This window comes from Oncorhynchus gorbuscha, linkage group LG02 (assembly GCF_021184085.1).
Source record: "Oncorhynchus gorbuscha isolate QuinsamMale2020 ecotype Even-year linkage group LG02, OgorEven_v1.0, whole genome shotgun sequence".
NCBI classification, from domain to species: Eukaryota; Metazoa; Chordata; class Actinopteri; order Salmoniformes; family Salmonidae; genus Oncorhynchus; species Oncorhynchus gorbuscha.
Window position 1 is genome coordinate 60,453,974 of NC_060174.1, and position 15,331 is coordinate 60,469,304.

General features: G+C 42.3%; 1 protein-coding gene and 1 pseudogene across 3 annotated transcripts; one reads left to right on the forward strand and one right to left on the reverse strand.

Annotated features, from left to right (window-relative positions):
- The first annotated feature begins 254 nt into the window (after positions 1–254).
- Positions 255–4,458, forward strand: LOC123993437 (annotated as a pseudogene).
- A 4,612-nt stretch (positions 4,459–9,070) lies between these two features.
- On the reverse strand, positions 9,071–15,224 carry LOC124005674 (pre-mRNA-splicing factor RBM22-like). Of its 3 annotated transcripts, none has more exons than XM_046315124.1 (11): positions 15,145–15,224; positions 14,722–14,775; positions 14,509–14,538; positions 14,106–14,238; positions 13,844–13,944; positions 12,603–12,775; positions 12,195–12,395; positions 11,894–12,058; positions 11,598–11,689; positions 11,238–11,363; positions 9,071–11,048 (listed from the first exon to the last, which is right to left on the reverse strand). In XM_046315124.1, exons 1-11 carry the CDS (start codon positions 15,196–15,198, stop codon positions 10,906–10,908), a joined length of 1,272 nt encoding a protein of 423 aa, XP_046171080.1. In that variant the 5' UTR covers positions 15,199–15,224; the 3' UTR covers positions 9,071–10,905. The 3 variants fall into 3 exon arrangements, with proteins under 3 accessions (XP_046171080.1, XP_046171088.1, XP_046171096.1); XM_046315132.1 differs by having other exon boundaries at positions 14,509–14,590; positions 15,145–15,218; XM_046315140.1 differs by having other exon boundaries at positions 14,106–14,590; positions 15,145–15,218.
- Positions 15,225–15,331: the final 107 nt, after the last annotated feature.

The following is a 15,331-nucleotide window of genomic DNA, read 5'->3' on the forward strand; positions in this document are numbered from 1 at the left end:
TAACAGAACATGTCCAAGATGTTCAAATGTTCATAAATGACCAGCATGGTCAAATAATAATAATCACAGTCGTTGTCGAGGGTGCAGCAAGTCAGCACCTCAGGAGTAAATGTCAGTTGGCTTTTCATAGCCGATCATTAAGAGTATCTCTACTGCTCCTGCTGTCTCTAGAGAGTTGAAAACAGCAGGTCTGGGACAGGTACTACGTCTGGTGAACAGGTCAGGGTTCCATAGCCGCAGGCAGAACAGTTGAAACTGGAGCAGCACCACGGCCAGGTGGACTGGGGACAGCAAGGAGTCCACATGCCAGGTAGTCCTGTCTATCTTGTAATGTCAGAATGTTATAAAAAGATGCTTATTTAGAGACACATGGATCCTACAAGATTAAGGCTGTGTTCTGCTGAACTGTGTTACCTCCAAATTCTGCACCTCCATTGATCCCAAAGGGCTTCAACAATAAGAATCTCACGTCTCACGGAATGACACTGAACGTGTGGGACATTGGAGGACAGAGGAAGATTCGGCCCTTCTGGAAGACATATTTGGAAAACACAGATTTGTTGGTGTGTAAATTCTGTTAGCAGATTTCTTACTTTGTCCTATTATACAGCGGCTTCAGAATGTATTCACACCCTTTGACTTTTTCCACATTTTGTTGTGTTACAGCCTGATTTTAAAATGGATTAAATTGAGGTTTTGTGTCACTACACACAATACACCATAATGTCAAGGTGGATTTATGTTTTTAGACATTTTTACAAATTAATGTCTTAGAGTCAATAAGTATTCAACCCCTTTGCTATGGCAAGCCTAAAAACAAAAACAGGAGTAAAAATGTGCTTAACAAGTCACATAACAAGAGCAGTGAATTTCAAACACAGATTCAACCTCAAAGACAAGGGAGGTTTTCCAATGCTTTGCAAAGAAGAACACCTATTGGTTAAAAAAAGAAGAAGAAAGAAATACACCGTCACTACAAGAATACAGGCGTCCTTCCTAACTCAGTTGCCAGAGAGAAAGGAAACTACTCAGGGATTTTACCATGAGGCCAATGGGGATTTTAAAACAGCTAAAGAGTTTAATGGTTGTGGTATGAGAACTGAGGATGAATCCACAACATTTTAGTTACTCCGCACTACTAACCTAGATGACAGAATGAAAAGAAGGAAGCCTGTACAGAATAAAAATATTCAAAAACATGCGTCCTGTTTGCAATGACATAAAATCAGTAAAAATAAAACAGTAAATCTTCAAAAAATGTGACAAAGGAATTAACTTTATGTCCTGAATACAAAACGTTATGTCTGGTGCAAATCCAACACAACACATCACTGTGTACCATTCTTCATATTTTCAAGCACTGTGGTGGCTGCACCATGTTTTGGGTATGCTGGTCATCGGCAAGAACTAGGGAGTTTCTTTGGATAAAAAGATTAAGTACTGGCACAATACTAAAGGAAAACCTGGTTCAGTCTGCTTTCCAACAGACACTGGGAGACAATCACCTTTCGGACAATAACCTAAAACACAAGTTGCTTACCAAGAGGACATACACGAGTTGCTTACCAAGTGGACGTACAATGTTCCTGAGTGGCCTAGTTACAGATTTGACTTAAATCGGAATGACAATCTACGGCAAGACTTGAAAATGGCAATGATCAACAACCAATTTGATAGAGCTTGAGGACTTAAAGAAAATATGGGCAAATATTGTTCAATCCCGGTGTGCAAAGCTCTTAGAGACTTCAGTTGTAATCACTGGCAAAAATGAGTCTAACATGTATTGACTCAGAGGTATAATATTTCTGTATTTCATTTTCAATTCATTTGCAAAAAATGTCTAAAAACATGTTTTCACTTTGTCATTGTGTGTAGAAAGGTGAGATTTAATTATACTTTTTTTAAACCAATTTGAATTCAAGCTGTAACAACAAAATGTGTAATAAGTCAAGGGGTATGAATACTTTGCGAAGGCACTGTATCTGTAATATGCTTCAGAGAGTAAAATAGAAGCCACTTACTACAGTTAGGTTTAGACTACAGTCTGTTTTATTGCTAGGGCATTAGTTTACTTCAATCTCAATAAAAGTGAGATACCAAATAGAGAATTAATCACGTGTTACAAGATGATAAATTACCCCCCTATTTCCTCTTTCCTCCAGAGATATGTCATAGATAGTGCAGACAAGAAGCGGTTTGAAGAAACTGGACTGGTGAGTCCAACTGAAATAGCAGTAATTCTCTATTCCAAACATTGTCGTGTAAAACTTTAATGTTAACAGTAAGCCTTGTATTATAACAGTGGATAAGCAAACCAGTAATTGCAGACAACACAGAGATGTTTTCCACACACTATGCTCCTCTCTGAAATAACACTGCTGACCCCTCAGGAGCTGTCAGAGCTGATCGTTGACGAAAACCTGAAGGGGGTTCCAGTGCTCATCTTTGCCAACAAGCAGGACCTGGCCACGGCCTCGCCTGCCAGCGGAAATTGCAGAGGGCCTGAGCCTGCACACGTACCGCGACCGGGAATGGCAGATCCAGGCCTGCTCCCCTTTCTCTGGAGAGGACGTACAGGTAGGCCACAACATCTCTGAAAATAGGACAGATCATGTCCCAGCTACCATTCAATCAAGTTAAAGGGACACCATATCACAATATAAAATAACTGTACTGTACAACACAAGACATATTAAAGGCAATGTCAAGTGCCAATTCAGTGGACTCAGTGGGTGTTCATGTTCTGTTCCTCCTCATGTAGTAAAAGGGGAGTGCTGTGTGTACTCCAGAACACATCCTCTTCTCACTGTTCATGTAGTAAAATAAATGGAGCCCACAGGAGAATAGGTTCTTCTCTGTTAGCCACCATATCATTAGTAGGATCTTTTCAGAACCTATAACTGGGTTCCACATAGTGTGCAGCAGATTATGTCATTACAGTTTACAGCAGGGTTGTCAGGGCAACATCTCAGTAGGGGTGAAAAGGAAGAGCTTAAACAAACTATTGGAGGGCAAGACTAATGCTTTGCCTCATCGTCGTAACACAACACGAACGCTGTGTAAAGCTCCAGATTAGCATCTGCCCGAGTACTGTCCTAGAGGATCAGGTCAGGAGGTCAGACCCCAACATAACACCTGACTATATGTCCAATGATATGCGTAACACTGTAGCTGCAATATACTGTACATCTACGACCGGTACAGTATATGCTGTAATTGCTTTGTAATTTTTAAAATGTCATGTGTAATCTTTTTGTACTCACAGGACGGCCTGAACTGGATTCCCAACACCATTGTGAATAGGAAGAAAGCTGACTAAACCCTGAATATCCAACATGCTGCTTTGTGGACACATACTTTTGTGTTTCATGAAAACTCTGTACAAATGTTGACACCCAATGCAATGGTGACAGGTTTTATAGATGAAACCAGCTCTCTGAAGACGCCCCAAAACATTTGAGATCTTTCTGGCTTCTCAAATCCAGCCACAGAACAATGGATTGAAGGAGGGGGTCACAACAGAAACCATCAACAAGAGAAAAAAAACACTTAATGATACTTTCTTTGATATAAGTCTATGGAAGAAAAAAATATTCTGGAAGAGCACAAGTACTCCAAGGGACAGAGCATTTCATGGGCAAATAGTCCCACTAAAATGTTTAGTAGAACATCAATTCCAGCAATAGGCAAGCACTCTTCCATCCCCTTCCTGTTTGTCACTGCTGTCAGACAGTAAGTTAGTGCTGCCCCACAGTGGGGGACTGTCATCCTTACACCTGTGCCAGGAATGGCAAACTCACAAAATACAATCCATGGGCTGTGTCAAATACATTGCAAGTAAATGTACATTCCTGTCACACACACGATGAGGGCTCAGCGAACAACTGAAAGAGAAGTATCTGTTTAGCTATAGACTATGCTAATTCAAATCAAATCTGGCCCGAAGCCGGTTCCACTGCCCCCCCATTCTTCCCCTCTTATCAGGGACTAATTTAGACCTGGGATAACAGGTGGGTGCAACTAATGATCAGGTAGAACAGAAAACTAGCAGTAGTCTAGACCTCGTAGAGTAAGACTTGAATATCCCTGGACTATGGTGTCAATTCAGAGTCGATGTCAGCAGCTGGATCATGTTTTTATTATCAGGGTTATGGATGGATGACAGCTAAATCATATCTCATTAGTCCCCGTGAGGAGTACAGCACACTCTGACGACCACTCACTAAGATAAGCCTGTGTTCTAAAGTGGGTGGTCCGACTGTTAGAACCCTGTCTTTCACCAGCAAAGGAAGCTCTGCCTTGAATAAAGAGACATACTCAAGACCCTTTGCTAGGACACTCGGAATTGAGCTCAGGTGCACCCTTTTTCCATTAATCATCCTTGAGATGTTTCTAAAACTTGAGTGTCAACTTGTGGTAAATTCAATTGATTGAACATGATTTGGAAAGGCACACACCTGTCTATATAAGGTCCCACAGTTGACAGTGCATGTCAGAACAAGAACTAAGCCATGAGGTCAAAGGAATTGTCTGTGGAGCTCCGAGACAGGATTGTGCCGAGGCACAGGTCTGGGGAAGGGTACCAAAAAATGTCTGCAGCATTGAAGGTCCCCAAGCACACAGTGGCCTCCATCATTCTTAAATGGAAGAAGTTTGGAAACACCAAGACTCTTCCTAGAGTTGACCGCCCAGCCAAACTGAGCAATCGGAGGAGGTGACCAAGAACCCGATAGTCACTCTGACCGAGATCCAGAGATCCTCTATAGAGATGGGAGAACCTTCCAGAAGGACAACCAGCTCTGCAGCACTCCACCAATCAGGCGTTAATGGTAGAGTGGCCAGACGGAAGCCACTCCTCAGTAAAAGGCACATGACAGCCCACTTGGAGTTTGCCAAAAGGCATCCTAAAAGGACTCTCAGACAATGAGAAACAAGATTCTCTGGTCCAATGAAACCAAGAGTGAATTTGTAGGCCTGAATGCTAAGCGTCATGTCTGGAGGAAACCTGGCACCATCCTTACGGTGAAAGATCACGGTGGCAGCATAATGCTGTGGGGATGTTTTTCAGTGGCAGGGACTGGAAGACTAGTCAGGATGGAGGGCAAAGATGAATGGCGCAAAGTAGAAGAGAGAGCCTTGATGAAAATCTGCTCCACCAGAGCTCTCAGGACCTCAGACTGGAGCCAGAGCCCTAACCGATCGAACATATCTGGAGAGACCTGAAAATAGCTGCGCAGGGACACTCCCAATCCAACCTGACAGAGCTTGAGAGTATCTACAGAGAATGGGAGAAACTCCCCAAATACAGGTGTGCCAAGCTTGTAGTGTAATACCCAAGAAGCTGACGAAGGTGCTTCAACAAAGTACTGAGTAAAGGGTCTGTATACTTATGTAAATGTGATATTTCCATTTTCTATAAATTAGCAAAAATGTCTAAAAATCTGTTTTTGCTTCTTTGTTATGTGCTATTGTGTGTAGATGGATGAGGGGGGAAAATGACAATACATTTTAGTAGGCTGTAACGTAACACAATGTGGAAAAAGGGGTCTGAATACTTTCCGAAGGCACTGTATGTATGTATGTGTGTGTGTGTGCGTATTTAAAATTAGCAAAAAAATGAAATATCCTCTCACTGTCAACTGCGTTTATTTTCAGCAAACTTAACATGTGTAAATATTTGTATGAACATAAGATTCAACAACTGAGACATAAACTGAACAAGTTCCACAGACATGTGACTAACAGAAATGGAATAATGTGTCCCTGAACAAAGGGGGGGTCAAAATCAAATGTAACAGTCAGTATCTGGTGTGGCCACCAGCTGCATTAAGTACTGCAGTGCATCTCCTCCTCATGGACGGCACCAGATTTTCCAGGTTTGCTATGAGATGTTACCCCACTCTTCCAACAAGGTACCTGCAGGTTCCTGGACATTTCTGGGCGGAATGGCCCTAGCCCTCACCCTCCGATCCAACAGGTCCCAGACGTGCTCAATGGGATTGAGATCCGGGCTCTTCGCTGGCCATGGCAGAACACTGACTTTCCTGTCTTGCAGGAAATCACACACAGTACGAGCAGTATGGCTGGTGGCATTGCCATGCTGGAGGGTCATGTCAGGATGAACCTGCAGGAAGGGTACCACATGAGGGAGGAAGATGTCGTCCCTGTAACGCACAGCATTGAGATTGCCTACAATAACACCAAGCTCAGTCCGATGATGCTGTGGCACACCGCCCCAGACCCTGACAAACCCTCCACCACCAAATCGATCCCGCTCCAGAGTACAGGCCTCGGTGTAACGCTCATTCCTTCAATGATGACTGCGAATCCGTCCACCACCCCTGGTGAGACAAAACCGCGAATCCGTCCACCACCACTGGTGAGACAAAACCGCGACTCGTCAGTGAAGAACATTTTTTGCCAGTCCTGTCTGGTCCAGCGATGGTAGGTTTGTGCCCATAGGCGACATGGTTGCCGGTGATGACTGGTGAGGACCTGCTTTATAACAGGCCTACAAGCCCTCAGTCCAGCCTCTCTCAGCCTATTGCAGACAGCCTGAGCACTGATGGAGGGATTGTGCGTTCTTGGTGGAACTTGTGCAGTTGTTGTTGCCATCCTGTACCTGTCCCACAGGTGTGATGTTCAGATGTACTAATCCTGTGCAGGTGTTGTTACACATGGTCTGCCACTGCGAGGACGATCAGCTGTCTTAGGCGCACTGTCTTAGGCGTCTCACAGTACAGACATTGCAATTTATTGCCTTTGGCCACATTTGTAGTCCTCATGCCTCCTTGCAGCACACCTAAGGCACGTTCACACAGATGAGCAGGGACCCTTGGCATCTTTATTTTGGTGTTTTTCAGAGTCAGTAGAAAGGCCTCTTTAGTGTCCTACATTTTCATAACTGACCTTAATTGCCTACCGTCTGTAAGCTGTTAGGTTCTTAATAACCATTCTGCAGGTACATGTTCATTAATTGTTTATGGTTCAGCATGGGAAACAGTGTTTAAACCCTTTACAATGAAGATCTGTGAAGTTATTTGGATTTTTACTAATTATCTTTGAAAGATAAGGTCCTGAAAAAGGGATGTTTCTTTTTATTCCTTTGTGTGTGTGTGAATGATTGTATATATATATACACATACACACATACTGTGTGTGTAAATAAATATACACAGTGTATATATATATATATACACATTATGCAGATGTTATTGCGGGTGTAGCGAATATAGTGCTTGTGTTCCTACCTCCAACAGTGCAGTAATATCTAACAATTCACAACAATACACACATCTAAAGTAAAAGAGTGGAATTAAAAAATACATAAATATTAGGACGAGCAATGTCGGAGTGTGTGTGTATATTTATACACACACACACACATTACACACAAGTGTGTGTGTGTGTGTGTGTAATGTGTGTATATTTATACACACATTACACACACACACAGTGTATATTTATACACACTCACATTACACACACACACACACACACACACACACACACACACACACACACACACACACACACACACACACACACACACACACACACACACACACACACACACACACACACACACGTGTGTGTGTGTGTATGTATAAATATACACACACACTCCGACATTGCTCGTCCTAATATTTATGTATTTTTTAATTCCAATCTTTTACTTTAGATGTCTGTAATGTTGTGAATTGTTAGATATTACTGCACTGTTGGAGGTAGGAACACAAGCACTTCGCTACACCCTCAATAACATCTGCTCAGTGTGTATGCGACAGATACAATTTTATTAGAAAAAAGCAATAAGATAAAGGATCGGAAAACTGCACCGTCTTTGGAAAAGTTTCTTACACCAACATTAAGAAGTGAGTTGGATATCTGGATATCGTTCTGGAATTCTAAGACATTGAGACGAGTATGTGTTCTGCTGGTTCGTCTCATGATATCACTGGACAACTCCTGTTCTATATAGAGTGACCTCCTGGTTTCGCTGTGACCAATTTACTCGTAATATCTCTGGATTTGCACTTGCTGTATTGTTACGCAGTAACAAAACTATAACATAAGCACACACGCTTACTGCGACTCTACCTGCCATACTCTGACTGCAGGGTGTAATCCTACTGACAGGAATGATACAGGCACAACACTGACATGGCCAAGCAGAGGAAACAGCTGGTCCAGGAACTGCGCATGGAGACACAAGAAGGTGTGGCAACCACCACAGTCCACTGAAGGAATCATGACGGGCCACTCAAAAAGAAAGCCACATTGCTTACTTTGGATTCAATCCTATTTGATTACAAAAAGTTAATATATTCCATATCTACTGGGGCATAGAAATGTTGACTTGATTGTAGTAATCAAACATTCTTGAAGTAATCATCCTCGTTGATGATCGGGAAAAAAAGTATGATGTGCCTGTCTCAGACACTGTTACAAACAGTGAGAGGCTAGCTACATGATTAGTGTCTGCAATTCAGTCATGCACAGTTAGAGCCAGTCGGTCATATTCTATGGAACACAGAAGACATACGGAACATTGAACGTTAGCTGTAGGCCTACGTGTCGGACAAAAAAAACACACGCTCCAGCTTGGGCAGTGGCTTCACACCATGCTACCATGACCCACTCACTAGAGGGCTTTTGAGGAAAAAAAAGAGGGCAAATTTAATATATGGTTATACTTAGTAATTCAAATCCTGAGACCCATTTATTTCTGTAAGGGCCCCAATGCAATTAGGAGGGACAGCAGGTAGTGTGTGGATGTTCCCCCTGCCTGGGTTTGTGCTTCTGTAGGCCAGTGCTGAGCCCAGTCTGACCTGGGAGAGCATGTGTGACCAGCGCAACTTCAACTGCACCCCCAGGGGCTGGGCCACCCAATACGCCGATAAAATTAAGACTTCATACCGGTGACACCACCACCGCTTTAGAATTTAGACGACAAAATGATTTGCAGAGGACCTATATTTGTACTCTTCCATACATTAGTTACTGTGTTTCTTGAGAAAATGTTGTTCGTTCCCCTGTGTTTTTCTGCCACAACTAATGAGATCAAGAATGCCTTAAACCAGGTAATTCTTTATCAAGGACAGAACTTGGTAAACTATGTACATAACTTTTCAAATGAAAGGATAATATTCATGAAGCTAAAATGTGACAACCATACACTTCAGTTCTATTAAAACATAGACATTTACAATTCTACAGACATGGACAACTTCAGCAAACAATGCCAACAATTGGAATTTCTGAAGACCGTTAAAGCTGTAATACTTGATGAAATTGCCATGTCCATTTGGGATATTACAACAAAAAAATACAGCAAACAATGAATACTTCCCCACCCCCCTTTGACACTGTTGCACACAAAATAGAGCAGAATATGTACTGCATAAAATAAATTCCCACAGTGCTCAACTCCATTTCATCAACAGCAACAAAATAAATAAAGGAGCTGTTTGCCCTAATGAGGACTCCATCTTTAACATCTGACAATTCTGCACAAAATTCATGATATACAGAATAATTTTGTACAGAGGGAAATAGTTTGACATTTTCTTGTATAAGAGATGTTTTGTACAATATGCACATTTTGCAAACATAAACCTCCCTCCTTTCACATCTACAAGCAATCAGAGTTTGAACCAAGGGTTGGAATATAAATCATTTTACAATCGTTTCATTTTTGAACAGAACCATTATTTTTTTCATCCCATTTCACTGTTCTGACCAGCAAAATAAAGTGCTGAACCGGTTCCAACATATAGCTGCCTTCATATTCCTTTTTAAGCCTCTGAAATATACATTTTTGTTTACATTTAGCTGAACATTTAACTTCTTCACCAATCAGTGCGGATAGAGCAGCTTGCTGTGGAGCGAGTAAGCGACTTAATCTGTATAGGAAAGTTGTTAAGCGCAAATAGTGTTTTGCCGTAACAGCATGGTTTAATCATAATGAAAGACAAACACACACACTGTGTGCATGGCGTGAAATGCAACAGAAAATTTGAGGGTGAGGAGAGAGAGAGGATGGAGGAAGCTTGCCTTGAAGCCCTGGGCATCTTATGACATGCATTATCTGAATTAGGTCAACAGAATTATACCTACGGAGGAATGACTTCTATGGAGAAACTTTGAATGTCATTGAACTTCCGAGTTGGTTTAATGTTGGACCATATCAAACATTAGCTAACAAGCTAATGTGTGTGCAGAGCAGCACAAGAATGAAAAACACATCTTACCTTTTTGTAGTTAATAAATCCAATGTGAGGTGTGAAAACAATAGTATCCTTAACTATCATTGAAAAAGTAAATTCATTCTTTAAATAAACATCTCCCCCTAATTTCTGAATGATGCGTGTAACGTTGTCAGTAGACTACAGTAACCTATGCTTCAGAGGGGAGGGGCAAGTAGCCAACACACACACCCACTGGCAAAGATTTCCACATGGAAGGCAGACGCTGGAATAAGTTTGAGTGACAGAGGGCTTTTCATAAGTGCTTCGTTGCGATGTTTGTGGACTGTTCCAGACCACTGTAGATCACGGTTTCAAGTTTGGGGTTCTTTTCCTCAAATCATTTATTTTCGGTTCTGCTCCCTGAACCGGTTCCAACCCTTAGTTAGAACATAGGTTCAAATGGGGGAAGGTTTAAGGAACCATTAAAAATTACACTGTTCAGAACTCACTTTTCCTAACCAGCGAGAACTTGCTGGGTGCACAAACAGAGGTCATCCTCTATAACGCTTAGAACACTGATCTCACATCGATGAAACATGTCTACAGTCACTGTGCCTGGTTTGTTTATAGGGTGGAATTGGTCATTTGGTAAGGAATTGGTATAAGACTAAATCAAAATGTCATTAAAAACAGCAATCACTATAACCAGTAGGGCCTAGGAGCCTCCGTGACGACTGGCGTGTGCACCCATGCGCTGTGGATCTTGGGAGGGGTAGTGGACATGGCCAGGAGGCCTCATCCCAATGCGATGGGGTATCGCCATGGGGTCCATCGAGTGGAACATAGGTGGGCCAAAGCCTGTCGGGATGGAAGCACCACAAGTTATAAGTGCTGCTGATCTGCTTTCGAGGTTAAACAAAGAGTCTTATACAGATAGATGGGGGTACATTAGGACTCAGGATAACAAAACACTTTCAAATGTGGTCCTCTACAGGGGGGGAAAGTATGGGAAAAGGTGAGAGAAGAATTCACGGGACTCTTGTTTACCTGGGGGGGGCATAGCCACGCCGGGGGGTGGGGGTAGACTGATGTTCATGACAGGAGGGGCTGAGTTAGGGCCCAGGTTGAAATAGTTGGTAGGGGCGTCTTCATCCACAGGTGGCGGAGGTAGCGCTGCAGGACAGAGGGTCAGTATTGTCAACCACATTATTGAAGTGTATGGTAAAAATGTGAGCTTTTGACTACTAAAAGATAAAAGTATAGCTTTCGTGTGTCCCGTGCTTCTACATCTGCATTGCTAGCTTGTTGAGGTTTTAGGCTTTTTCCCCCCCTGGTATCTGTATAGCACTGTAACAACTACTAACGTTAAAAAGTCTTTATAAAATAAATGTGATTAATTGCCCTCACCTCCAGGCAGTCCAGGTACCGGCTCCAACTTCATCCCCATCTCAGTCACCCCTTCCCTCTCCCTTCCCTCCTTCCCCCGTGCTCCCTGGGACCTGGGACAGAACACATATCAATCAATTATTGTCACACTGTGGGCATTTATACTGGGTTGAAAACGCACAGCTTGTAATATCTATGATAACAGAGCAATCAGTTAACAGACGAATGGGCACCTGCTGGCACAGCCATCTGTCACTAGTATTACAAACCACAGGTGTAAGTGTATGAGATTGTCATATCAGAGGGTGGGACTTTACCTGCCCCACTTGACGTTGAGTCTGCGACCTTTGATAATGAGCTTGTTGAAGGATTTCTCAGCAGCCAACTCTGCAGCCTGACGGGTGGCAAACTGGATGAAGGCACACTGCTGCCTCTGAACGATGGTGGTGCTCCGGATCTCCCCAAACTGGTAGAAATGGTTTCTGTTTGGAGGCACGCGGTTACAGCATGACTGCCGCACCCAAACATTGTAAACATTCAGCAAAGCACACGTGACAAAATTTCATATGCTTCATTTGGAGTAAAATGTACTACATTAATTCCCGAGCAGACACTCACCTGAGCTCTGAGTCAGTGATGGAGTCTCCGAGCCCCCCCACATACAGCGTAGTGATGGACTTGTCCTCTGGCGTATCCAGTCTAGGCATGGTAGAGGCCCTCTTCAGCAGCTTGTCAGCCACAGGGTCATTGATACCATAGTAACGGTCCTTAATGTTCTGGTCTGCCAGGGGATCGTCAGGATCAGTTGGCTTCTCATGCCTGGAGTTCAGTGATTCACAGTTAATGAAAGTTAAAGCAAAACATATGTCAACATCCTTGGAAACAATCTTATCTTGGACAAAGTAGATAATCAGACCTTAAGTTTACTTTTTCCATTGGCTCATAAGTCAACAACTGCCTGATGTTTAACATGTGTGTCAAGTCTCTCTTTGCACCTTTGTTTTCTTGATGTTGACAGTTGCTCACCTGTAGGGACACTCTTCTCCTCTCTTACATTCTCCCTTCACCCAGAAGGAGCAGATGTGTGGTCTGTTCCTCTTGTAGTAAGGTGTGGTGCGGGCTAGCTTCAGAAGCATGTCACTAGAGCTGGGGGCCTTACCCAGGAGACCCACTGGCCGTGTACCATCAGAGTTCCCTATCTGCGGTCAGGAAAGAGCTACTGTCAAGAGGGTGCATTTTGGTTCCATTAAAACTAAAGCCCCACCGATATTGGTATTTTGGGTCTGATACCAATTCTGATTTTTGGGGAGACAACATTTGCAGAGGAAATGAAAAGGCAAGATTTTACACAGTAAGTTCTCATAAATTGTCAACCAAAAGAGCAATTGTAGAAGTCATAGGTTTCAAATGTTGAATTATTACATTGTGACAGTAATGACACATCATGAATGGTCAAAAGTGTTCAGATCGGTTTCCGGTTCCAGTGGGATCCATGGAAACGCATGGCATTTTCATGGCTTTCTTTTGCAAATTACTATGAATTCATTCATTAATTTCTTAAAACTTGGCAATACTAAAAAAAATATTAAGGTGTGGGACATTTATTGTGTGACAAGAAATAACTAGCAGGTCTATTTCGCTCCAGCAGCTAGAATCTGTCCGTCCACAATTAAACTGTGGGAAGCACCAGACAACAGAAAGAGCTGTCCGCTACTATAAAAGAGATTGTTTGTGAGGAGATCACCTCTGCCCTCGACTTACAATTCAAACCCATGAATGAATAAGTGGCAGTGCTCACTGCTAAAGTGGATACCTATTCAACAAGTACTCAGATAAGCATGATATTTCCTATCGGCTGATAATATCGGTGAAACTATTTATTCGTCGACCTCTAATTAAAACCAGGGTGTTCAATTTAACAGGAAACCTCATGAAGAATGAAATAATGATGAATGACCTGGACATGAAGGTACACAACTCAGACCAGAGTTCCAAAGAGCAAATATTTTTGGGTGGAACTCAAATCAGTGAGTAAACATTGTCTGGAATCTTTCCAATGGAAAATGAGAAGGATCAAAGGGTGCTATGTGAACCTTCTTGGCATGAACATGCTGTACGGGTATTTACGAAGCAAGCCAAGTTCTATGACAGAATGTAAACGTAGATCTGTCTGACAACATTAACGACACAATTAGAAGTTTACTCACGGGACTCAGATCTTAATGTTAGGACTGACCTTTTATCTTAAATAAGGGAAAATACATCACCTCTCTTTCCATGTTCTGAGTGTAGTATTCCTTGTTCACATCGGATTTTGGCACGTCGTCCTTGATTGACAGCCCAGTGTCTCGGACCTGTATTGGCAAGCCTAGATGAAGGAGTAATGCCAATTTAGACAACAGCCACCTTGAACATGTCTGAAGTGCAATCTCTCTTTTATACCCGTACAACCATGTTCATTCTCTGGATGGTAACAGGCATAACCTGGCCAGAGGATGAGTGTTCCAAAAACTGTCTTTGTTGACTCACCATACTCTAGATCCAGCAGGCACGTCTGACAGACATTCTTCATCTTACTGCAAGTCTGGCACACCTCTGTCTTTTTGAATCGCATGCGGGTCCCAGGACACCATCGGAACACTGTGAAGGGCCTGGCACATATCTAAGCAGGACACAGCGGTAGCAGTGTGTCAGTCTGTTTAGATTGCACAGTTTCATACTCTGTACTTTAGTATGGTTCTTTAACTCCAGTGTTGGAGAGCTGATGTATGTGCAGGCTCTCTTTCCAGCCTGGCAGTAGCTCATACAAATACATCAGCTAGTCATAGATTGCACACCCAGTATTTCCTCAGAACCTAAGTTAGAGAACTCTGCTATACGAGTAAACAGTGACTGATTATTCAACTAAGAATTAATTAACTTAATTTCTTACCTTGCACTCCTTGCCATATTTCTCCTTGGTCTATCAAACATAAAGTGTGATACAGGGCGAGTTTTTTTTTAAACAACCATAACTAGAAGAACATGTAAAACAAAATAACAGGTTTCAGCCATAGAGAGATGGTTTCATAGGAAAATTTAGCATAACATTGTTAACAGTTAACTCCTACAGAACAATAACCAAAAGACAATTGATTAAACTTACCATTCGAATATAAGGATTCTCTCCAAGACATGTCTGGCAGAGAATAGGAAAATCCTGTGCAAGGGAAGATTAGTACATTACAGCAACAAAATAATTCATGTCAGCTAGCAAACTTACTAAGGTTAGCTCGAACCAATTTATGTTCACATGTTTAGCTAGCTACGTAGCTGTGAATGTTTTATTTTGCTAGCGCAACGACTTTGTAAACTAGCTAGAAACCATATCTGATTTGCACTGTTATTATTGGGCGATTCCATGCCAGTTACCTATTAGCTAACATTAGCTAGCTAAGCGAGCTCAAATGACAACACTTGCCTAGTACAATGCTACCACCGCTTATTGACACAGTCAATGTCACGGAATTACAATGACATGTTCCTTTCAAATAATTCTGATTAACTGAAAATGTCATTTCAAACATACCGCGTCTTCCCAATTTTGTCTGTTGTAAATATTAGCTCCTAAAGATGTCGCCATTTAAAAAAAGTTTGCTTCCCAGCATGCAATGCAGCACAAAAGCATCTCACGTGATCAGACCAAAAACACGCACACGCGTTCACACACACGCTTTTAATAAAAGTGTATAACTATTATTTCACAGTCGAAACAA